This window comes from Elgaria multicarinata, chromosome 9, assembly GCF_023053635.1.
Source record: "Elgaria multicarinata webbii isolate HBS135686 ecotype San Diego chromosome 9, rElgMul1.1.pri, whole genome shotgun sequence".
Lineage (NCBI taxonomy): Eukaryota > Metazoa > Chordata > Lepidosauria > Squamata > Anguidae > Elgaria > Elgaria multicarinata.
Window position 1 is genome coordinate 28,548,980 of NC_086179.1, and position 24,447 is coordinate 28,573,426.

Consider the following 24,447-nt stretch of genomic DNA (forward strand, 5'->3'; position numbering starts at 1 on the left):
TCTTTGTTTTAGTTTAATATTGACTACAGAAGTAGGCTTTAAAGCAAACCTTTCTTTAAATTCAAAAGTGTTACAAATGGTCTCTAAGTAAGAAACAGAGTATGGAGATCCTGGTTTTATAAAGAGTACTTTCCCTTAAGCATTGTAGTCTTCATAGCAGAACTTGAAATTGAAGCTTCTCTGAACTGTGCATACTTCATCATGGACCTGCTGCACAGTTCACTAAGTTTCATTTTGAGACATCTCTTCAACACTTATGATGGCTTTGTAAAAGTCAGTTACGGTCTCATAAAGCCATCGTTTTGCACAACAAAGGAGGTGAACCACATCACAAAATACTATGTAGAATTATGTACCTTCTGCATGCTGGAAATGACTAATCCTGCTGCCTCAGAAATGTAAATAACATCAGCTATTAGGACGTATCAGTTTAAAAGTCCCTGAAGGGTCAGGAATAAACCACTTTTCCCATAGGTCAGTGTGAACGCTAGGATAGTCCCAAGGCTTGTATCTTCCATTCCAATGAAGTAACTTGGCTTCATGAAGAAAATGCTCTGAGTACCTGGCATCAGGACTCCAACCTATGTGAGTTAAAGAGAAAAATGCTTTTATAGAGTTCTTACTCAAACTCTTTTTAAAAAAGAAATATGTCAGTGTGGATATTACCCAGTCTAGCTTAAGCACTTGCTAAACCCTCCCACTGAAATTTACAGCACAACCTTATACATGTCTACTCAAACAAAGTCCTGCTGATTTCAGTGGGATCTCAGATATGTGTGCGTAGGATTGCAGCCTTCAGTACTTAATTATGGGTAGGTCATACTGCATGGTTTTAGACAAATAATGCTAGGAAACTTGCAATCTGGCCTTCACGGCCTAGTAGGGAAAACAAATTGGCCATACAAAGCTGCAATTTTAAGAAATTTCTGTACAAAATAGATGGAGATCAAAACCACAATCCAAAGGAAGTCTGACATACTTAAACCTCATGGAAATTTGTTTTCTGATGTTTTTTTCCCCCTGCATACTTTTTTAAAATACAGCATGATAACATTTTTAATGTTGCATTTTGTTCGGAGAACTGTTGATGTGCTAGCTCTTGCATTATGTGAGGTTTCAAATCATACAGGTGCAATAGCATGAGGAAGATACGGGCAAGATCAGCCTAAGGGCTGCTTGAGGATCTTTTGTTTACTGTTCATAGTCATACAATTTCAGAAACTTAAAACTTACCAAGATGTCGAATATGCCACAAAGGATTAATAGATGAATATTTTCCATGGAATACAAGGAGCATTGGGGATGTGGCCACACCTCCTGCAAGGGTGCTGCTGTACAAGTTTTCTCTGAAAAAGATTTTTTCTTCACTGTCAAATGTTCTGAAGGGTTGGGTTTATTTTTGAAGTACCTCTTTCAAAAACTGAATGTGAAAAAGCAGTAAATAGCAAGGTGCAGCACAATTCAGTTGGATTTAGAGAGGAGAAAAGCATTTAGAACCATTATATAGCTGAAGTACAGATTAGAAGGATTATTCTGCATTTAATATTGTACATCTGAAACCTTACAGGTAGCATTTTAGTTCTATAACTCACCAGTTGATAGCCTACCACTTTCCAAGCATACTTTTTCTCCCTTCCAAAATGAGGCTACGAATTCAAAGGAAGCTGCTTTTATTTAGTATTATAAATTGTGTACTTTGTAGATAGCTTGTGCCTCAACATCCTTGGCTTGAAATTTAGGATTTTTGTTTTTAAATCTGAGTATCATCAGAAACTAGCCAGCCTACAAAGCGTAGTTTGCAAAACTAGGCAGAGTTGCAGTCTCTGAATGTGCATAGAAAACTGTCTATCATGTCCACTATCCTCAATTATTTGTTCAAGTGCCCATTGCAAGCATAGCATCTAGGCTAATACATAATGAACACTCCCAAGACAGTATTTGTTAGCCTGGTGTTTTAAGAAGTGGATACTTTAAAAGTACAGCAAGGCAATATAAAATGGAAGTTGTTAAAAACAAACATCTAAAGATTCTATACATCAGATACAATAAACTGTATAAACAATTCAGGACACCACAAATGAAAGAGGTATTTGTACATACTCTACATTTTTCTGCATCCATTTTTCCAACTGCTTTGTGATTCGTTGGTGCTTCCATTCTGTCATGTTGGCAACAATGACACCAGGATTAAAGGAGCAGGTACTGGGGCTTATGCCAAGATCTCTAATTGTTTGTTTTCGGTAGTCCAGAAAACCCATATAGGTATTCTAGGGAAAATAAAGCAATATGTGATTATACTACAAGGGAGGGACTGGGCAGGGCTGGGGGATCATTTAGGATTGTGTATTAGCTTGTAGAGTCAGAGGTACACAGGCTATATTGCCTGAAACTCCCTGCTCAATTAAATGACTCCTATTAGCCATTCTATTCATATGCCTGTCACAGTAAGCTGATAGTAAGAATCTCTGCTACTCTTAATTGGTAGTGTGTATTTGATTTTAAGGTCTTGAGACCATGCAGCATTCCAGAAAGACCCTGAGCCTGCAGGTGCCTCACAAGAACTTTATTTATTGCATTTCTATACTGCCCAAAGCTGAAGCTCTTAAGAAGGACGGAGAAGATCTCAAGAGTTGTTAACCAACAGGCAGTTGAAAGAGAACTTAGGATATGGGCAGGAACCTAGGGACATGCATGCTGAATGGTAGGGGAGAGGTTCCCACCAAAACTGTTCTCAGCTTGTAGAAGTTCCAGAGTTAGGCTCCATGCAGGCGCTGAGCCGTAATCTGTGATGCCCAGAAACTACAAAGAAGAACCAGTTGTTGACCAGGAACCCACAAGCAGGACACGAGTGCAACAGCACCCTCCCACTCATGTTCCCCAGCAAGTGGTGTACATAGGCTTACCACCTCTGCTACATAGATATCCAGACTAGTAGCCTCAATCTGCTTCCCCTACACCAGTAAACCATTACCTGGCCCAATACTATCACCTTCCCCTGAGATTACTGTGCAGAAGATGGGCAAAATATGAACCCCTGAAGGATGAGGTAGAAAAAATACATCAGGAATGTTTGTGTTGCAAGGACTTCTTACCTGCATTCCTACGCTTCTAACCATTTCATGAGTCGAAGGCAGGTCACAGTCATCTGAAAAAGCTGCAGCGTGACCACGCGATAACTTTGTGTCATACAGATCTTGGATATCACCTAAAGAAAAGCTGAGGGTTTTTTTCAAACGCTTCACTGGTCTGTGCTTATTGCTATGTTAGCTGTCTGGATGCTATTCCTCTGATGCAACCACCTGTCAATCTTCAGTGATTTCAGTATAGAGTTGCTATCTCTGTTTTCAAACATTCTGTCACTTAAAGCAGAGTAAAGCAAACTAATATCAAATAACTAATTTCTGGTGACAAATATGCAGGATATAGATTTTTATTTTGGATCTTCAAACATCTAGGGAGAATTTTTGGACAAACAGCTTACCTTGCACAATTACATCATCATCAAGATATATAACTTTTTCATGTTCATGGATAAGCAGAGGGAGGTAAAACCGAACAAAGTTCAGCTGTTGAAATAAAAAAAAGTGTCAATGAAGTAGAAGATTAAAAACATTCAAACAAAATGCCCAGTGGGGGCAGAGGGAATAAACACACTGTGCATCTGGGGCAGGTTTTTGCTTTGAGGTGTACATGTTGCTCATTTAATTTATAAAAATAATGTATAATTGTAGACATAGAACAACTCAGTAGAGGAAAATTAGTCTAATAATATTTAGTATTACTGCCATCACTCTTTACTTTTCGGGCGCAGAAAAAAAAGTTGTATCCCAGTTCAGCTTGTGCAGTTGATCACAAGCTGGATATGAGTCAGCAATGTGATGTGGATGCAAAAGAACAAATGTAATTTGAGGTTGCATCAATAGAACTATAGTTTATTATTTATTTATTTATTTATTTATTACATTTTTATACCGCCCAATAGCTGAAGCTCTCTGGGCGGTTCACAAAAATTAAAACCACAGTAAAACACCCAACAGTTTAAAACACAATTACGAAATACAGTATAAAAAGCGCAACCAGGATAAAACCACACAGCAAAGTTGATATAGGATTAAAATACAGAGTTAAAACAGTAAAATTTAAATTTAAGTTAAAATTAAGTGTTAAAATACTGAGTGAATAAAAAGGTCTTCAGCTGGCGACGAAAGCAGTACAGTGTAGGCGCCAAGCGGACCTCTCTGGGGAGCTCGTTCCACAACCGGGGTGCCACAGCGGAGAAAGCCCTCTTCCTAGTAGCCACCTGCCTCACTTCCTTTGGCAAAGGAAGTTTCAAAATAACAGGGAAAATTCCACTCTACTCTGTGCTGATTAGATCTCACCTCAGATACTGTGTCCAGTTCTGGACACCATGCTTTAAAAATGATTCAGATAAATTGGAAAGAGTTCAGAGAAAGGCAACAAAGATGATCAAGGGACTATGAACTAATTCCTATAAAGAAAGATTGAAGGAAGTGGAACTTGAGAAGAGGGGGGATATGATAGCACTTTTTTAAAACTTGAAAGGTTGTCACACAGAAGAAGGTTGCAACCTGTTCTCTGTCATCCAAGATGGTAGGACACAAAATAATAAGCTTAAGTAACAGGAAGGCAGAGCTTGGTTGAACATTAGGAAAAAATGCTTAACTGTAAGAGCTATCAGAGAAGGGATAGTATTTAATGGGGTTTTTACACTGGCATCCCAGGCCCACCAGCGACCTGCCTCTTCCAAAAATGAGCATTTCCGCTCCTTTTGGTGATTGCCCCCAGAAGGGTGATATCACGCCCGCCCATGGTAGGGTCCAAGTGCATGCCACTGTTGGTGGGTCTGGACGCCAGCGGAAAAAAACCATTGAATACTATCCATGGAACCAACCACCTAGGGAGGTGGTGGGCTCTATCGCTGGAGGTATTCAAGCAGAGATTGGACAGCCATCTGTCAGGAATAGTTGAAATTCGATTCCTGTGCTGAGCAGGCAGTTGGACTTGATGGCCCATGCCTTTCCATGATTTCTAAAAAAACAAATAAAAATTAAGCACTGGAATGGTTCTTCTGTTGATGTTGCTATGCAAACCAGCTGGCCACATACACCTGGTGGGAGAAAATATTATCCCATCTCTAGATAGGGCTGCCAGTTTGCATCCTTGAGATCTTTACTGTACCTTTAAATTCCCTGATGTAGTAGAAGGTGGGTAGCCCTGACTTCTTCTGCTCATTCTTCCCTCACTCTATCCTGCTCCTGTTGCTCACAGCTTTCCCTTGCACAGTGTGTAGAACACCTGGAGACTTTGCTTGTTACTGCAGGCTGGAGAGGATGACAGGAGATGGGAAGGAATGGCCAGAAGCAACCAGAGCTCCTCCATTTCCTGATGTACAGAGAATTTAAAGTTCCATGTTGATATCTACATATATTGTAACCTGGCAGCCCTCCATAAAGGCATCACATTTATTCCAGGGGGCTGCCTATATGCGGGGAATGCCCCACAGTGGCTGCGGCTCTGCACTTTGTCAGTTAGATGATGCAGGCCCAGCTTTGCAGCCACTGCACGCCTTTCCTGCGAAGTTGCAGGTTGAAAAAGTCAGAGATTTACCTGATTTTTTCCAATTGGAGCAATGTCAGTACTGCTCTTCCACCGTCTGACATCACTCTGGGGCCAATCCAGGGGCGGTGCCTGGTTGAAGGCTACCCGCGACTAGTCGCCTTCCACCAGGAAGAGGCCGGGGGCAGCCCAGAATCCCCATGCTCCCTCCTCAGTTTTGGGATTAACTGACACCACACTGGGAGAGGGAAACCACAAGGTTTCAGAGGGAGGCAGCACCAATCCAGTAGCGTGAAGACAGCCGCCTGGTTATGAGGATGCCCTTTGGAGTGGGGAATGTGTCAGTGTAACCTTGCAAGCCTACTAAGTGGAGACCAACATGTAGAGTAGCTGTGCCTTGAAAAGGTGGCCCTTCTCTAACAGAATTACTCAAATCCCACTTTTTGCATTATATTGCTCAGCAGTCATAACACCCAAAGAAAGTTCCGGGCTAATTCAAACTCATTCCTTTGTTGTTTCCCTTTCTCTCTGACTGCCTTCCTTGGGCCAAGGCCACCTCAACCAAAGAATGGTCATCCATCTCCTCTCGCTTTTGAAAGACTTATTGCAGAAATATGTGTGGATTACAGTTTTTACCAAGAAAACGTTGTTTGTTTGTTTGTCTGATTGTAAACCACCTTGAGTATATCTCATAGTTGGACAGTATATAAATTTAATAAATATGCAAGAATTATGAGTTGGCTGCTTCTTTAAGGGACATCTTGGGAAGGTCTTTTTAATTCACTCCTCCATGGTGACTGTAAACTCACCGGTTGAAGTAACTCAGGACGTGCTGCATCTTGTCTGATTTTCCCTTTTAGTACCACAGGATTGAATTCTACAATTTTAAACTTTATCTCTTTCAGTTTGGAATTCTCAATCCACTTTCTGAAATGCAAAACAAACAGAAGCATATTAGAGAACGTCTTAAGCAATGTGTGCATTATTGCATCACTTGCTATTTATTCCTTCCCCCATCCCGAATCCTAGGGTCCACAGCATGATGGTAGATGGTTCACAATACAGTATATGGAATAAGCAAAAAAATAATAATACTATGAATAATTTCTATGCCCTCCCAAACACCATGCTTCAAATGGCATTCATTAGGCAGTTGAGTTCAGTTTAGTAATAGAATCTTCCATATAGAATTCAAGGTGGCCACATGGTGAAGCAGTAGTTTAATTATTCTGCCACTTGCCCAGCTTGCCCATCAGTGCACAAAGTCTGGGACATTATTTTGCATTGCTTTAACATTTGTGTGTGATGATGCAATTCTCACACTTAGAGAAAATGTGGCTGTTGTGTTCACATGGCTCACACAATCACATTTTCTCTTGACTATTAAGATCAGCCTTCCTCAACCTGGTATCCTCCAGATATTTTGGACATCAACTCCAGCCAGCTTAGGCAGAAATGCTGGGAGCTGTAGTCCAAAACATGCAGAGGGCAGCAGCTTGGGTGATTTAGACAGCATCCCAGCAGGACTTAATATTCCTCCCACTCCTCATCTCCATCCCTCCCTCATCCCTCAGCTCTAACCTGCCCACAATTCTGCCAAGTTCTACCCATTCTGCCATGATTTCTGGAATGTTCCACTGATTTATCTGTCATGGTGGCAGCATACCAGTGTAGTGGGACTACCATCGAATCCTACGGCCCTCAAGTCACTTCATCAATTATCTCACCTGATATGAGGAACGCCATTCCTTAGCCCAACTATATAGAACAAGACATTTGAGTCGGTGTTGCTATAAATGCTGCTAATTGCTGCAATTGCCGCACCCATTCTTCCTGGAGCCGCACATATCACCACAGGAATTTCTTCTTCCATCTCCTCAGGGCTCTCCAAATCAACTAATAGAAAGAAGAAACAACACATGCTATTACCAGAGTGTGCACAGACCATAAGATTTGGTTCGGACCCCAGTTTGGTGCTTCGGAAAACAGCCCCATTTGGCTCAGAATGATTTGGAAGCTGCCCACTTCTACTCAAATCTGAATCCGAATCTTGATTTGGAAATCCAAATCTTCATGCTTCCCGCTGACTATCATTGGAAATGTTTGACAGAATTGGATGGCACATGAAAGCATAGTAGTGTGTGGGGTTGTGCCACACAACTTTAAAACCGGAGGTTTTTAGGAACATAGGAAGTTGCCGGATACCGAGTCAGACCATTGGTCCATCTAGCCCAGTGTTGTTGACACTGACTGTCAGCAGCTCTCCAGGGTTTCAGGGGAGATGCTTTTCCTCACCCGACTTTGAGAACCTTGAGGATTGAACCTGGGACCTTTTGCATGCAAGCTATGGCCCCTCCCCTAAAAAGGGAACTGCTGATAACTTTTTAATTTCTTGGCAGAATTGGATGACATGTGCAGGGATAGTTGTCCCTTTGAAAGGGATTGAGACTGCCATGTTTCAGTCAAAGAGGTGCAGGGAGCTTTGTACATGAAAGGATGCACTTATCTCCCCATGCTTTTTGTGGGCAACTGTCATTTTGGTGGGCAAATGACATAAAGCATAGAGGTGGCCCTATTTATTTATTTTATTTATTTACTGTATTTATTACATTTTTATACTGCCCAATAGCCGAAGCTCTCTGGGCGGGTTTTTTTTAAAAAAACTGTGCAGTTTCAGAAAAATAAGTTCAGGGGAGGGTGTAGAAGAGGAGTGTTCATATTAGGAGGGTAGGGTGATTCATTTTCCCTTATCCCCCCCCCCAAATGCTTTTGGTAGGGGGAACAATGTGGATGAAAATGACATATGATATAGAGGTGTCGCTAGGTAGGAAAGCTACAGAATTTCAGAAGGATAGGTGCAGGCGCTAGAGAGTGATGATGAATGGGGGGAAATACTTATTAATTTTCAGCTCAATTGGCACCAGTCATAAAACTGCAATAAGATGGACAGGAGAGGATGGTGGATGTGGGGCATACAGTAGTAGAGGCAGAAGGACCTGAACATCCAGCATTTTCCAAGCAAGCACCCAACGCTACATTCTCCCAGGTGCCAGAGACTCCACCAAACCTCTTTTAATATTCCTAGGAACTAGCAAAGAGCACTGAACATTGGATCAGTCCTCCGATATATTTCTTCAATATTCCTCCCCCAAAGCAAGCCCTGGTAAAAAGCATTAATTGTAAAAGCTACATCCCCTCCTCTCTTTCCTTCCCACCCTGGTGTTTTCCTTAAATGAAGAGTTTGGGGAGAAAAGTACCAATTTTGGGAGAAACACCATGTTTGTCCCTCCAAATCTCCAGATTCTGTTTGCTTCAGAGGAATCCTGCTTTGATTCAGACATCTCCCAGACCTGTCCAAATCAGCCCAATTTAGTTTTGGATTTCGCCAAATCCAATGCACAACCCTAGTTATTACACACAATTTATGCAGTTCAGTTTTATTTACAGAAGTCCCTAGAAGAGGTGGAAGGAGTGTGTTGTTGAAAAACAGTGCTATCTAACACAGCATTAATTGCACTAAATTGCCTGGCATCTCCTAACATGCTACCTGGAACTGTCACTTGTTGTACATACCAGCCGTTCCTGACTGCCATATTTCCCCATGCTTGTTTAGATGCAAAGGTCCTTTTCTTACAGTGTCTGTGAGCAGTTATAAGGGAACATGGTAATAAGACCTGAAATATTGTCAGCCTCTAAGATAGGGGTGCAGAATCTAAGGCCCATGGGCTAAAGTTGGCTCTCCAGGTTTCCCCAGACACATCGTTTGGTGTCTTTCCAGCTTTTGTGCAGTCCCCCCCCCCCCATTCTAAAAACCTGAAATGCCTTCCCTAAGGTTTTGTTACTGACAGGAAGAGGCTTTAGGCATTGCTGCTTGATTTTACCCTGGTTGTGTTTTTATATTGTATTTTATATTATGCTTTTATATTGTTTGTTTTATATTGTTAATGTTTTTTAGGGTTTTAATTTTTGTAAACCGCCCAGAGAGCTTCGGCTATTGGGTGGTATAAAAATCCAATAAATAAATAAATATTAGGCTAGAATATACTGTTATTTTTGGCCTGCCCCTTTTGTTTTTAGCGTCACCTGTCACTGAAATGCACCTAGGTTGAAAAAGGTTCAACAGCCCTGCACTAAAGGCTGAAAAGGCAATGGTAACAGAGGGAAAGCAACAGAAGGTCTGGGTCTAGGCTCCTATTTATCTTGTATTACAAACAAAGTATCCAGCATTTGGCAATGTAAAATAAAAAATACATTCTAACTATGGCTGCTTACCTGGTTCATTCCTTAGCACCGATGATGGCATCTTGTGAACTTTATTATACAGAATGACACAGAGAGTCAAAACAAGAAGGAACAGTAGGATTTGATTAACTGAAATAGAAAGGAGAATTAGTCAACAATCAATATTGAATGCACCAATAACGGCACAATCTTAAAGCATATTTACTCAGTAACAAGTCCCACTGAATTCATTGGGGCTTGTTACCTCATCAGGGAATGGCCCTGCTTCCCATCTGATTCCTTCTCAGCTGCAGCCTGCTGGAATGGCTGTTGGTTGTAACCACTGAGGAAGAAGCCTGATGGAGGGAGGGACTACTGGGAGAAACGGTAGAAGGAGGGGATGCTTAAACCTTTCCCCAGCCATTTGCTTTCCCAGTCCAGATCATTTCCCCTGCAGTTTTTCTCCCAGCAGAGTTTCAAGTGCATATTTGCCCTTGTTGTTAAACTAAGACCTCTAAATAATTCTGCTGGGACAAATGGATTTTGTGCACTCACATTATAGCCTTTTGCTTACGCAATTATTATTATTATTATTATTATTATTATTATTATTATTATTATTAACAATAATAATAATCTCCATTTTTACAATCTTAGATGACTTTAAAATAACAACATTCTATTAATATCCAACCATGCTCTCACACACAAAATGGCTATGTGGTGTCCCAGCCTGCGTCCGAAAAGGAATTGTTGGACATCAAGGTTCCTGAGAAAGAAGAAGGCCTTCTCCTTGGACCATCCCAGGAGCTGGCCACCAAGGCCAACCTCTCTTGCAAAGAGCTCCACAGATGAAGAGGAGGAAGAGCCCCAAGTCACCATGGCTCTGCTCTCCCCTGCTCCTGAGCATGGTCCCCTGCAACATCCTCAGATACGGACGGTTCCTCTCCTCCTCTGCTCTGTACCTCAACGCAATTTCCAAAGGCAACAGAAGACATCCCAACCATACAAGACTTTGAAACATAATTTGGCCCCTTTAACTGAGGGTTGATCATGTCCAAGGAAGCAAAGCCCTTAGTAGGCTTTAGATTTAGTGTTCAAGCAACACAGGATATCTGTTTTTTGGCCTGTGCCCTGCTATGAGCCTCTCCTATGAGCAAAACTGCAGATACTCAGAACCCTCTTACCCTCCCCCCCCCTGCCTACCACTGGGCAGTGGTTCCTCTGCAAGCTTCAATTCTAAGCAGAGGACCTAATTAGTTAAATCAACTTCTTTTTCTGAGGATGCCTTACTTTTTCGTAACAGAGCCATATGGTCCTTTCATTGGGTTGCAATCTGTGACTGAAAGATAAAATACAAAGAGATGGGAAGATTAAAATACCGCAAAAATATACATGTTTTGTCTGTGCTTAGCATCCCCTTCCAGGCCTAGGTCTAACTTTTAGATTTTGCTTTCAACTTTAATGGGAAGCATCCTCAAGCTATCCAACAGAGATTAGAAATAAAAATGCATTTTTTCCTTTAAAAAAAAAAGCCTTAAAAATTCTAATACCTGTACAATAACTTGCTTCTAGTTTTATACAGCCACAGCATCAAAGTGTGAAGTGGGCCTCTCTGAGTGATAGATAGAGATGGACAGACAGACAGAGGCAGGATCTACACTACTGCTTTATAATGGTATTGAAGTGCACTCCCAACTGTTGGGGCCCATGACTCATTCTATATACTGTTTTCAAGCTGCTTTTAAAGTGTTATATCCTGCTTGGTGTAGATCTGGACAAATAGATACACACAGAGAGAGAAAGTGAGTGAAAGTGTTTTCTTTCTCTGTATTTTCTCTCTTAAAATATGCCACGGGGTTGTGTCATCCTACTTTCCCTCTTTGTTTTGTCTTGATATAGCTGCACTTGGAACAGTATATCAGAACTTGGGTTTACACTGGTCTCAGAAGAGTGCTTTAGTCTGAGGCAGAAAACAGTAGTTTCAACAGAAGGTACAACTTTGTGTGGGCAATCACTCAGCAGCCCTACTTCTCTTCTCTTTGATACTTCTGCATGCCCAGGGAACCACACAGGTGCCGCCATTTAGCTTGAAGACTTCAGCGGCACTGGATGAACATATCTGATGCTAAAAAAAAAGACATTGTGAGGAAGTGCTTTTAAGAAGGCTCGTGTTAGCCATTTTCACACATGACACTAAGCACACTATTAATGCTACATGAGAACAGGCACTATAGAGGTCAGGTGAAGAGAAATCAAATGCAAGTTCTAGCCTGTAGGTTTTATGTTGCATTAAATTTATTTATTGCATTTCTATACCGCCCAATAGCCGAAGCTCTCTGATTAAAGACTGATTTAAACCACACACACAAAAATGATCCTGTGGAAATATCTGGTTATCACTGACAAAAATTGAGCCTTTAATAAGAGGCCCACTAATTAACAGTTTGGTGTCAAGCCCATATTCATGGGAGTCCAAGATAACACATCATCATGTTTAGAAGTTTGGACTGGGTCTTCGGAGATCTAGATTCTAGTCCCCACTTGGTCATAAAGCTTTGGGCCAGTCACTCAGACTAACCTACATCACAGGGTTGTTGTTGTGAGGATAAAATGGAGAGGAGGAGGACCATATAAGCCATTTTGGGTTCCTTGCAAGGGGTAAAAGGGGGTAAAAAATGAAATAATAAATAAAATAAATATCTGATAACACAAGTTCCTTTTATATATTCAAAGAATATCTAGATATCTATCACTTTACTGTTATTTGAACTTATAGTAAACAGGGTGTGGTAAACATGGGCATGTGTTCAAGAAATCACACAACTGTTCAACCATATGCCTACTGCTGCATAAGTCCATCCAGTTCTGATGTGTGAAATGGCTTTAGTTCAAACACTGAAACGTCACATAGAAACTAACACAAACTCTCTCTTTTTAAATCAGGTATATGCACCTGGATACTGATGTTTTCCACTGGATGCCTGTATATGAGTAGTTTGAAACAGACAGATAAATAAAGCACACTGGTGGCTCATGATACATTTTCACCCTGGATACATATGGAACCGGTTCATACCTAATGGCAATCGTGGGTTAATAAACCCATAAATTGCCAAAATTTAGTGAGAGTGAGCAAATGTGTATGCTGCTACTGGCACACTTTTTACTTCTGTTTTCAATTAACAACCCACAATTACCCCCCAATTGTAGGTTGCTACCGTGATGTTTGAACCCGAGCACTGTGGTTTGTTTAGCTGTTAAGTTAACTCAACAACAAACCATGGGTTAACTCTAGATTGTTTAACCTCTTAATAACCCAGAGTGTCCATATTTGGATGTCACACTAACAACCTATAAATGGGGCATTTATAGGTTAAATGAAAGCAGAAGCAATGCCTCTAGGCTGCTTGCTTGCTTCCTCTAGATTTTGGTGATTCATGAGTTAATTAACATACAATTGCCATTAAACTGGCATACTGTTACAAACTCCCTGCTTCCCTGAGTGGTGAGAAGTTCTGGGGCAGTACTTCTAACTTTAGATGCCTTTGGTTGAGAGAGTTCTGAAAACTTTAAGACAATTTAAGTCTTGCGCTTTATTTGCAAATATAAAGGCAGAGCCTAAGGGCCCAGCATTGGGCAAAAGGCAGGATACAGATAATAATAATAACAATAATAATAATAATAATAATAATAATAATAATAATAATAATAATAGCAAATAGTCATGCCTACAAGGCAAAAGATTTCAAAGATAGCAACTTGGCCATCTATAATGCATCAAAGCCAAAGGTACCTTGGGATTTCCTGGAAAACAATCACATCTGTGTAACTTCCATCAAATTTTGAAGTCTAGAATTCAAACCTTAAGAGACTTATGTTAAAAACACATTTTCATTTTAAAATCAACATGTGAAAAACATCAGCAAAACAAAAACTGGAGTTTTCATTTTTGGAAAATGAGGTCATGTCAGCTCATTACTCTGTAGCCATTTACTGAAGCGCTTGGAAAATTGTTTCTGAATACTGACAATCTCCAGATGCAATTGCAAGATCATATAGCAAAGTGAGAGGATGAAGCAGGGGGAGCAGAAAAGGAAATTTTCACTGTGGTATTTCCTACAGAAATAAATGTTTTACCTTTCAAAGACAGCACCACAAGTGGGAATTCTTTCTCCAGAAAAATAACTGCAAGGCAGCTGCTCTTGGTAGATGGATGGTCCAGTGCTGTAAACATTCATTCCAGGACCGCCTCTCTCGTTGGCTCTCTACTGGAATCCTGGAAACGTTAAGGTCCTTTGTAATTCCTCTAAAAACACTTCGACGGAGACATGTCTTTTAAAATTCTTTTGTGTGCTTACTTGGAGTTACTTTCCCTTCCTTTCTCTGTGAGTATGGAGCTGCACAGAATCCAGACGTTGCCCTGGTGGAGCAAGAGAGCCACATAAACTGCTTCCAGATGTGCTGAATGCTGCAGCTCCAGAACTAGCAAATTTTTCTCCTCCCACTCTGGTTGATCTTCCGTTGGACAGAAAATTCCAGAGAGAGGAAAAAGAAGTAACTTCAGCAACAGGTCTGAGCTCAGATTACACTGGTGCTTAGTACTTATTTCTGATCATCCCAGAGAGGGCAACACTTATCAGTTTACAAGCATGAAAAAAGAAATAATTGTAAGACGGTGGACCTTACTTATTGTTTATGAAATAATAATCTAAATGCGTGCTCTTCTTGGGAAAGCCACAAACAAAAAAATATAAATGATAACAGTGCCTTTTTGGAAGCAATCTCCTGAATTATAGCATATATGTTCTAGGATGCAAGAATGAAATGCAGGAACAATTTAAAAAAAAATCCTCTGTGCACAATTGATAATGCTGGATGCAGGCAGAAATTGTGAAAGACCGGGTAGGATACACCAGTGTATGGAGCTGTCCCTCCTTCAGCTTGAGTTGTTATCCCCTGCCGCCGCCGCCGCCCCCGCAAGAGAGGTGTAACCAAAGAACAAATTATTATTATTATTATTATTATTATTATTATTATTATTATTATTATTATTTATATAGCACCATCAATGTACATGGTGCTGTACAGAGTAAAACATTAAATAGCAAGACCCTGCCGCATAGGCTTACAATCTAATAAAATCATAGTAAAACAATAAGGAGGGGAAGAGAATGCAAACAGGCACAGGGTAGGGTAAGCAGGCACAGGGTAGGGTAAAACTAACAGTATAAAGTCCGCACAACATCAAGTTTTAAAAGCTTTAGGAAAAAGAAAAGTTTTTAGTTGAGCTTTAAAAGCTGCGATTGAACTTGTAGTTCTCAAATGTTCTGGAAGAGCGTTCCAGGCGTAAGGGGCAGCAGAAGAAAATGGACGAAGCCGAGCAAGGGAAGTAGAGGCCCTTGGGCAGGCGAGAAACATGGCATCAGAGGAGCGAAGAGCACAAATAAGGAAGACAGGATACCCTGGAGAAGAGGCTGATGCTAGGGAAAGTGGAAGGTAAAAGGAAGAGGGGGCGACCAAGGGCAAGATGGATGGATGATATTCTGGAGGTGACAGACTTGACCTTGGGGGAGCTGGGGGTGGCAACAGCCAACAGAAAGCTCTGGCATGGGCTGGTCCATGAAGTCACAAAGAGTCAGAAGCGACTGAACGAATAAACAACAAACAACAATTGCCAGAGCAGGATCAGTGGGGTTTTAAACATAGAAATATATGCCCTAACAAACAGCTCACCATCCTGAAAATGAACAGATTGGGGCTTGGAGGGCAGTGGGAGTTCAGCCCCAAAGCATGCATTGAGTCCCCAAAGAGGGATGAAACCAAAGAACAAATATAATTTATGAATGCCATGAAAGTCAGAGGGAAAGCGAAAGAGAGTGATAAAGCTGCTCCCCAATGAACCACTAAAATGACTTTCTATATGATGAAAATGCATATACTTCATTCTAGTAACCCAGAGAAGGGATATCTTATTGCTTCTTGTGTATAATATGTATTGCATTGCTCTTATTGAATGTTTAATTTATATAAATTAAAATGCATTAAAATTAAAAAAAATCTTCCATGTTGATGAGAAGGGTGCTTTAACACACACATTTCTACAAAAGTTTGCAGGTCTCCCCTTGTGATTCTATCACTTGAACCCATAATATTGCTCTGATTTCACGATCCAACCTGGGATGTTGTACCAGGGATGTGTGCGCCATGATCACAGGGTTTGTTTTTTGCAACTGATGCAGCCAGGGTTTGTTTTTTAATACTATCCTCAGTGGCTCCCTTCTTGTTTCTGAGCTCAATTCAAAGTACTGTGTTTAACTTTTAAAACTCTAAATCAGGGGTAGGCAATTTGTAGCCCTCCAGATGTTTTAGCCTACAACTGATTATTGGCTATGCTGGCTAGGGCTGAGGAGAGTTATAAACTAAAACATCTGGAGAGCAACAAATTCCCCCCACTCACCTTATTATTATTTATTACATTTTTATACTGCCCATCAGCCGAAGCTCTCTGGGCAGTGCAAAATTAAAAAAAACATAAAATACAACAAGTATAAATTTAAAACAGCAAAAAGTTTAAAAAGCAATATAAAACCAGCTACATTCAAGACAGGGAAAGTCTGTGTAAAAAGGTTTGTCTTCAAGAGGCATTTAAAAGATATTATGTTTCCCGCCTCCCAAACTGCACGAGGGAGGGTCCTCCAGAGGGTGGGTGCTGCCACAGAGAAGGCCTGCTGCCGAGGTTCTTCGTGGTGGCATTCCGTTCATCTCAGAATGGCCAGTAGGGCTTCCTCTGAGGATCATAGTTGTCATGAGTGTATATAAGGGAAAGTGGTCTGCTAGGTATCCTGGTCCCAAGTTGTTTAGGGCTTTGTGGGATAACAACATAACCTTGTATATGGTTCAGTAGCTAACAGGCAGCCAGTGCAATTCTTTTAATACCAGTTTTACATGAGCAGAGCTAGGTATCCCCATGAGCACCCTAGCTGCTGCGTTCTGCACTAGCTGCAGCTTCCGAACCACACACATGGGTAGTACCACACAGAGCGCATTACAGTAGTTTAATTGTGAGGTTACCAGTGCATGAATGACCGTGGCAAGGCTATCCCTATCCAAGAATGGGCGTAGCTGGTGTACCAACCAAAGTTGATAATGGGCACTCTGAGCCACGGAGCTCACCTGGGCCTCCAGTGACTGAGATGGATTCAGGAGCACTCCCAAACTATGGACCGCTCCTTCGGAGGGATTGCAACCCCATCCAGAACAGGCAAACAGCTTAAATGGTTTTGGATCAGGTGAAGCATGCACACTGAGATCCTTGCTAAGAGTGATAAGAACATAGGACAGGGCCTTTTCAGTGATAGCACCCAGACTTTGGAATCTGCTACTTTAGGGAGCTCTTCAGGGCTTCTCTCTTCCCCCGTTTAGGCATAAAATCAAGAAACAATTATTTCATTGAGCATTTGGTTTATATGATGTTTAACAGCCTTTCCTGGAATTGTGTTTTACTCATGATATATACTGTTTTGCTGTTGTTTTATTTATTTTTGTGGATTACTTTATAGTTTTATTGTTTATTGATACAGCCTTGTGCATTATTATTAGACTGCATGAATATGGATAGTTTGCCATCCTGGAGGACCTGATGGGTGAGAAAGGCAGGATCAAATTATTTCAAGAAATTAAAAAAATACATTGTAGTCCATCCATAAGGGAAGAGGGGAAATGAATGCAAGTCACTATGCTGTGAGGATGATGAAGATAATGCTTGAATCATATGTGAGGATTATGTCTGAATCATCATAGCACATGCATATCCCCCTAAAGCTGTATATGGAGTAGTGATTGCATTTTAGTGTGTATACATGTGCTGTCAGCAATGTGCACTGTGAATCAATGCACACTCTGCTGCAACTTGAAGTCTGCCATTACATAGACATGGCTAGCCTTATGGGTGGGCGACCTGGGAGATCATCTGGGGTACTGAACTGAAGGCGGACGCCAAGCTGGCTGATGAGGGTGGCCAACATCACACCTGCACCAGGCCCCTTAAGTCCTCTCTGGGAGGTCCTGCAAAGGTGACCAGGGGGGTGCATGAAAGGCATTCCTTACTATTTATCCTAAGGCCAGCCCTGCATGGAGTCTGCCCTTTAACAAAAGGCATATGAAGGTGACCGACACTATTTTATAGAGTGCATTGTTCAGGCAAGACTGCATGAAGGTATGCATGTTGGCATTCTAGCTGTCACTGCATAAACAAGTCAGACAGTCTGGAGCAGAGACCAAATTCTTCTGCCTCAAGCTATGACTTACTGCCATCTCATCCCAGGCTGCCTCTGAGCCAGCACAGCATATGTGAGACTGCTGCTTCCCGAGGCAGGCAGGCACTGAGGACATGGCAAAGTAAATCAGGTTTGCCCTGTCTCCAAACAGATCAAAAACTTTCCTTCAGTGCTTACTTTCTAAAATATGTCCTGGGGTTCAACCTGGAAATGCCATTTCCCCCAATTCCTCACATACAGAGATTTTCAGCACTTACACAGTGATGGGGAACATGGCACTGTGCACTTTCTCCAGGGCCTTTTCAACTATTCTTATGGATTATTATTGGGTGTATGTTTTTAATCCCCTCTTCTCTGTATAGAGCACCCATAGTGGCTTGCAATATAGAAGAGAAACAACAGAGTTAAAAATCAGTTTCAGTACACCATTTTATAAGTATGTGCTGGAGCTGTGTTCTGATATTAGTAACAGATGCTGAGGCTGAGCGCTGGCCCCAAGTAAGCCTCATTCATAAAGCAAAAGAACTCTTCACATAATCAAGGCACCATGCTCTTGAGTCTTTCTTTTTTTCTTTTCTTTTTTGAAAAAATCACTTTGTTCCCCTTGAAGGGAAGTAATTCATGAGAACTCTATACGTGTTCAGAAGTACTGGACACGAGGCACAAACATTTCCTTCTTTTCATTTTCAAACAAAACGCCGCAGCACTAACGGCAGAAAAATTATAGCGCAATCCTAGGCAGGTCTACTCAGAAGTAAGACCCAAAGAGTTCAATGGGCTTACTCCCAGGTAAATGGGAGGATTGCACCTTCTTCCTGATGAAGTTCTCATGCGGACAAGGCAAAGCCGTGGTATATTATTATTATTATTATTATTATTATTATTATTATTATTATTATTATTATTATTATTATTATTATTATTATTATTATTATTAAAACCCCAACGGCCCGGCCGTCTCCCAGCTCTTCTGTTTTCCTCAGCGAGCCCGTCCCCAGCGGCCGCCTTGGATGCCGCCGCGGTGCATTGTGGTAGTGGGGGGATAAGATGGCGGCGGGCGCCGCTGCCCTCAACTGGAGGCGGGTGTCTTCCTTCACGGGGCCGGTGCCTCGATCCCGGCACGGACATCGCGCCGTGGCGATCCGCGAGTTGGTCATCATCTTCGGGGGCGGCAACGAGGGCATCGCCGATGAGCTGCATGTGTACAACACCGGTATGGGGGTGTCGGTGGGAAGAAGGGAGGGAGAAGCAGGCAGCGCAGGTAGGCGGGCGAGCGGGCTACTTCTGTTGGCTGAGGCGCTGGCCGTTTCGGGCGGCAGTCGGCACTTGGAGCGGCTTTTGCGGTCCCCAGCTTAGCATCCTCGGCCCGGCTTCGAAGCAGCCCCGGGCGATCGTGGCTTTGTGCCCTGGCCGGAGACGAGTTCTTTGGATTGCTGCTACATCAGTATTTCAAAGAGAAGAAAGAGCTCCAAAGAATCTTGTGGCATCTCGAAGACGAGACCGATGGATTGTGGCACACGAGCCTGATGCCACGACCAGCTTTTCTTGCCTTTCGAAGAAGCTTCGTCTGCCACAATTAATTAATTAATTAATCCTGCTTGTCTTTAAGGTGACCCAAGACTGTAACAGTCTTTGCTGTAACAGACTTTTAACACCGCAACTGTTAAAGAGACTGTTTTAACATGGTATATGTCAAAGATAAGAGGCGCTGGGGAGCTTTGAACTCAAGGGCATCTGGGCTAATATTCGATGGCAGGATAGCACTAAGGGTTATTGTTTAGATTTTCCATTTTTAAAAAAAGCCTTCTGCTGTTTTTTTGTTTATTTGTATTTCTGTCTGGGAAATACAAGATCCCCTGGGCATGCCAACTGGCCATTGGTAAGGATGGGAGGAATCATTTAGAAATGAATACATAAGGAAACATCTTTTTGTTTACTTGTCAGGCTGGAAAATATGACCTTTTCAAATGAGAGAAGGCAACCTTGGAAAGTGTGCAGGGCCAGGGTGTGAGAGTGTGTTTAGGAGCTGTGTGTGTATATAATATATAAGTCTTGATATGTTTTTGTGCATTTTACACTTTATATTTCTATAGACATTTTATAGGGAGAATGCATGCAAGGGAAAAGAAGATTATTTTGACTTTTCCTCCTATGCCAACCTTTCATATACATCATAAACTTTCTGGGCAGGGATGGAGTCTCCCGCAGTTTTCTATATCTTATTTGATGTTAGCAGTGCTGATCAGATGTCAAATCATCATAGTTGTGGGTCTGTGGATGGAAGTATGTACAATAATGAAGAGTTATCTACATGTGCAATAATATTGACCTGTATTTGTTTACCAGGGTGTGTGTGGTGTGAATAATAACAAGAACATATGATGTAGGTGGAAGAGGATATGTCTGGGATGTGTGGATTGAAAGAATACAGTCCTGAGAAATGGGATATCATCAAAACATTATGGAGTCCTGTCAAACATTTCCCAATCGCTAGCATTCATCACCACATTTAGTTACAACAGTGTGGGAGTTCTGTAAAATAACTGTAATCCAGTTTCATCACCGAGGGACTGTGTATTATTTATTTGTAAAAGGCATGTCAGTTGCATTTCCAGTAAAAATTGCCAGTGCGTGGGGGTGGGCAGGTGGGATACAAATAAAAAGATTATATGCGTATGTAATAAAACATCGAGACATCAGGTAATGCAACAATATGCCTATAGCAAGGCTTGGCAGCACAAGGTTAGAGAGGCTATTTGGAAAGGGTATTATGTCCATGTATTTGAGGCTGGGTTATTTATTTATTTATTGCATTTTTATACCAAGGTGGAACCTGTATGAAGGTTACGTGTGGAGAGGATGTGCATATGTAGTAAGGTGTGTGTGTTGGAAGTTGCATGATGGCTGTGTTTCTCAAACTGGGAAGTGGTGGCCCTAACATGAGTAGAGGCACACAAACAGTTTTATACAGCTTATTTATTGCATATAGGTCGGTTAAGAGGTGAGGCATTGAGCTACCAAAGTTGTGGCTTGTGAAGCTTCAACTGGGTTTGCTGAAAGGGACAGGTGTATGTCCTGACTGTTGTGGGCCTAGTGACTTCAGGGTGAAGATCAAGTTGAGTAATGCGGAGAGTGTTTAGAAGTGAGGGTAATGGGTAGGAGGGCGGAAGTGATTTCTTGGTAGGGAAAAGGGTCTACAAGGAGACAGGTACCGTTTTGTATGGTTTGAGAAATACTCAGATCTTTTTTGGCAGGGATTGATGCATGAGAACGTAACATGTTGGCACAGGAAAACAAATATGTATTGGACAGGTTTTATTTTTAAGCATGCGTGTATGGGCATGAAGTGGGTGCTTGTGCTGAGGGAGCAGAAAGGCTTTCCCCTCTTCTTTTTGCGAAGTTGGGCATCTAGAATGGTGAGATGGTAGGAGTTTATACAAAGGAGACTGCCTGTGGAGAAATGTCTGTCGTGGAACAGATGAGGATACACAGCCCCTGTTCAGTTTTTGTTTTGTTTTTGTTCATCTTCAGCATAAAAGTAATGTGTTGTTTAAAATTTACTTTGAACTAACTGAGCGGCCATGTGCTAATGAACAATAGCACCTTTGTTCCCTAGTGGTGGTACTGTCAGCCTGTATATGGAAAGTGTTCACATTTGGGGAAGTGATACCATAGTTTGATACATTGAAGCCTTCAAGCGAATTTACACAGCTGTCAGTGTTGGACACATTACGCCTGCACTGTCTGAATGAAGGCTCAAAACCTAGGCACAGCCCCCCTGCCATGGTGCAGCCCTATAACCTTCTAAGGGAGGAGTCTATCTATTCCATTGCTTTGAGGGGTGGGTGCCCCAAAGTCTGAGAGGGGGAACTGGCAGCCATCTAACTTTGTCCTGCAGCCTACTAATCTCCCCTGGCTTCAAACTGTATGGATGACAAAGCTATGTACTGGTTAGAGAAGTCTGCTCCTAGTGGCTGAAGATGTTACTGCAGGCTTCAACCACACAGGCCCATTTAAATTTATTAGGGAGCAATCCATCTAGACATAGATAAGGTCCTGCAACTTTTTTTTAAACATAGGATTGTGCCCTAAGATACCGAATCAATATTAATGTAGTATCAATTGGCCATTTTTAAAAAGTGAGGTTTATTCATTTTATTGTGGCATTTCATGTTTAAATCCACATTTTGTTTACTTGTTCAGTTATAGTGGTGCCAGGCTGCAGTTCTCAAGTTATCAACTTTGATCATGACCCAGTAACGTTAAAAAAATTATTTCTGTTTTCATCAGCTACAAATCAATGGTTTCTTCCGGCTGTTAGAGGAGATATACCACCAGGCTGTGCAGCCCATGGATTTGTCTGTGATGGTACCAGAATACTGGTATTTGGAGGAATGGTTGAATATGGAAGATATAGTAATGACTTATATGAACTACAGGTATAAGTGTGATCTCAATTACTTATCTAGTGAAGAGGAAACAAATGCAATGTTACATTTGACTAATAAATCGCAAACCTCAGATAATTTCATTTATTTCATTTCTATACCACCCAATAGCCAGAGTTCTCTGGATTCTTCACAAAACTTAAAACTTAAAAAATTAAATACAGCATAATAAAAACATAATCTGAAATCTTAATATGTTATGTTTTTAACAGGTGTCTGTATTTTAGCATTTGATATGTTTTTAGCAGGTGCCTGAATTGTACATGCTAAAAACAGAATACACAGTGCTTAAAAATATGTGCTCCCAACAGAATGATTCCATATCTCAAGACTCATTTGGGTCTTCATGTGCAGTGGCTGTTTCCAAATATATAGAGGAAGTCACAATTTTGCTGAAAATAAAATAAGCAAAATCTTAGATCATAAAAAAATGGAAGTGCCAGTTGATGAAATATATTAGTTTAAAGCAGGAGAAATTGATCAATTATCCCGCATAATGGCTAGGGTACTTGGTCATGATTTTGTATATATCTGATTTTATTAACGTGTGAATTAGAACATCAAGACACGTTAAATGGTTCCTTTGTTAAAAAGTCAATAATCTTATAAGAACATTTTGAGTAAGAAAGATTTTTCTCTCTCCCTTCTCTTTTTAAAAATATAACAATATTAAACTGGAGCTTTCTGTGTTATGTAATTTTATATTAGGAACTTTGTTTTTATAAAGCTCTAAAAAAAGGCTATAATCCCCTGAAAAAAAATAAAATGGGAATATATTTCAGCAACATAAATAAGACTGACTTCCAAGTATTTGTTACCAGTCTCTTAAGTCAGAAGGGTTGAACCACACCACCCCCTTTTCCCTAGATAGTTTCCTGGTTTTTCCCCATTGTAAAAGGTTGAAATGGCACTTCTGAAACTTAGCTGTTGGCAGTAAGATCTTTAAGCTGAAATATGCTAGCATGTTTGGTATTTTCAGTCATGCCCTTTTTAGCTTTTCCCCTGCCCACTGCTGAGTCCCTGAGAACTTCTCCAAAATTGAATTCTGCCCTTGGACTGAAAGGGATTTGAGCCTCCTTCCCTAAAGCTCAGTGTTCCCCCTCATGAAAGGCCCGATTTTGGATGATTTCCCTCTACTGTGACCCTGACCTTTAAGCCCTTTCAGGAGGCTCCAGCGACTGTAGGGAATGGGAAAGTCTTTTCTGACAACTCCCTTCCGCAATGGCTTCTTAGCATCCAAGCCACTTAGTGTACTTCATAATCAGTTGAGTTTCTGAACATGTTTCTTTTCTGTTTTCAAGGCAAGTCGATGGCTGTGGAAAAAAATGAAACCTCAGCACACGTCGGCAGGCTTGCCGCCTTGCCCTCGCCTTGGCCACAGCTTTTCTCTGTATGGTAACAAGTGCTATTTATTTGGCGGATTGGCGAATGAGAGTGAAGACTCAAACAATAACATTCCTAGGTATGCTGATGAGATTGAAACATGTTAGGGTCTTCTGGTGTGATGGTCATAGGGAATGGAATATCTGACGTGTACCTGTTGCATGTTGAAAGGGTACTCTTGTGTTGCTCCCATCCAAGTCGATGAGGAAGATTGGCAATCAGCTCTTCAGATTTGATCATCCTGAGTAATGTGATATCTCTCTCAAATTTAGCTGGCCTTACAAAAATGCATATACTTTTGCCTGCAGGCAATATTGTAAAAGTATATATATTTATTATTTATTTATTTATTTAAGGATTTTTATGCTGCCATTCAGCCAAAAAAGACTCTCACGGCGGCTTACAAAAGTATTTCTTGACAGTCCCTGCCAACAGGCTTACAATCTAAAAGACATGACACAAAAGGAAAGGGGATTGGGAGGGAGGAGGAGGAGGGGGAAAAGGAAAGCAAATTCAGGCACTACAATCTTAGTTGGAAA

General features: G+C 41.3%; 2 protein-coding genes across 4 annotated transcripts in view; one reads left to right on the forward strand and one right to left on the reverse strand.

Annotated features, from left to right (window-relative positions):
* Window position 1: 1 nt before the first annotated feature.
* On the reverse strand, window positions 2-14,249 carry GLT8D2 (glycosyltransferase 8 domain containing 2). 3 transcript variants are annotated; one of them, XM_063133406.1, is made up of 11 exons: window positions 14,160-14,234; window positions 13,939-14,077; window positions 11,092-11,140; window positions 9,850-9,948; window positions 7,305-7,473; window positions 6,387-6,504; window positions 3,482-3,566; window positions 3,093-3,205; window positions 2,101-2,267; window positions 1,234-1,346; window positions 2-581 (listed from the first exon to the last, which is right to left on the reverse strand). In XM_063133406.1, the coding sequence occupies exons 3-11, from the start codon at window positions 11,108-11,110 to the stop codon at window positions 409-411; spliced, it is 1,056 nt and encodes a 351-aa protein (XP_062989476.1). In that variant the 5' UTR covers window positions 11,111-11,140; window positions 13,939-14,077; window positions 14,160-14,234; the 3' UTR covers window positions 2-408. The 3 variants fall into 3 exon arrangements, with proteins under 3 accessions (XP_062989476.1, XP_062989475.1, XP_062989477.1); XM_063133405.1 differs by having other exon boundaries at window positions 13,939-14,249; XM_063133407.1 differs by lacking the exons at window positions 13,939-14,077; window positions 14,160-14,234 and adding an exon at window positions 13,595-13,669.
* Window positions 14,250-19,119: 4,870 nt separating this feature from the next.
* Window positions 19,120-24,447, forward strand: part of HCFC2 (host cell factor C2) — a 33,179-nt gene continuing 27,851 nt past the window's right edge. Inside the window, exons 1-3 of the mRNA XM_063133388.1 lie at window positions 19,120-19,290; window positions 22,368-22,516; window positions 23,827-23,987. Of these exons, the coding sequence (XP_062989458.1) occupies window positions 19,125-19,290; window positions 22,368-22,516; window positions 23,827-23,987 (476 nt within the window). The 5' untranslated portion in view covers window positions 19,120-19,124. The remainder of the gene's footprint in view (window positions 19,291-22,367; window positions 22,517-23,826; window positions 23,988-24,447) is intronic.

Bases quoted from the DNA above. Each gene is read 5' to 3' on its own strand.
- GLT8D2 (XM_063133405.1), bottom strand. The intron at 7,474-9,849 runs GTAAGCAGCCAT...TCTTTCTATTAG, and splicing joins GGTGCTAAGGAATGAACCAG to TTGATTTGGAGAGCCCTGAG. The intron at 582-1,233 runs GTAAGTTTTAAG...TAACTCACATAG, and splicing joins GTGGCATATTCGACATCTTG to GTTGGAGTCCTGATGCCAGG.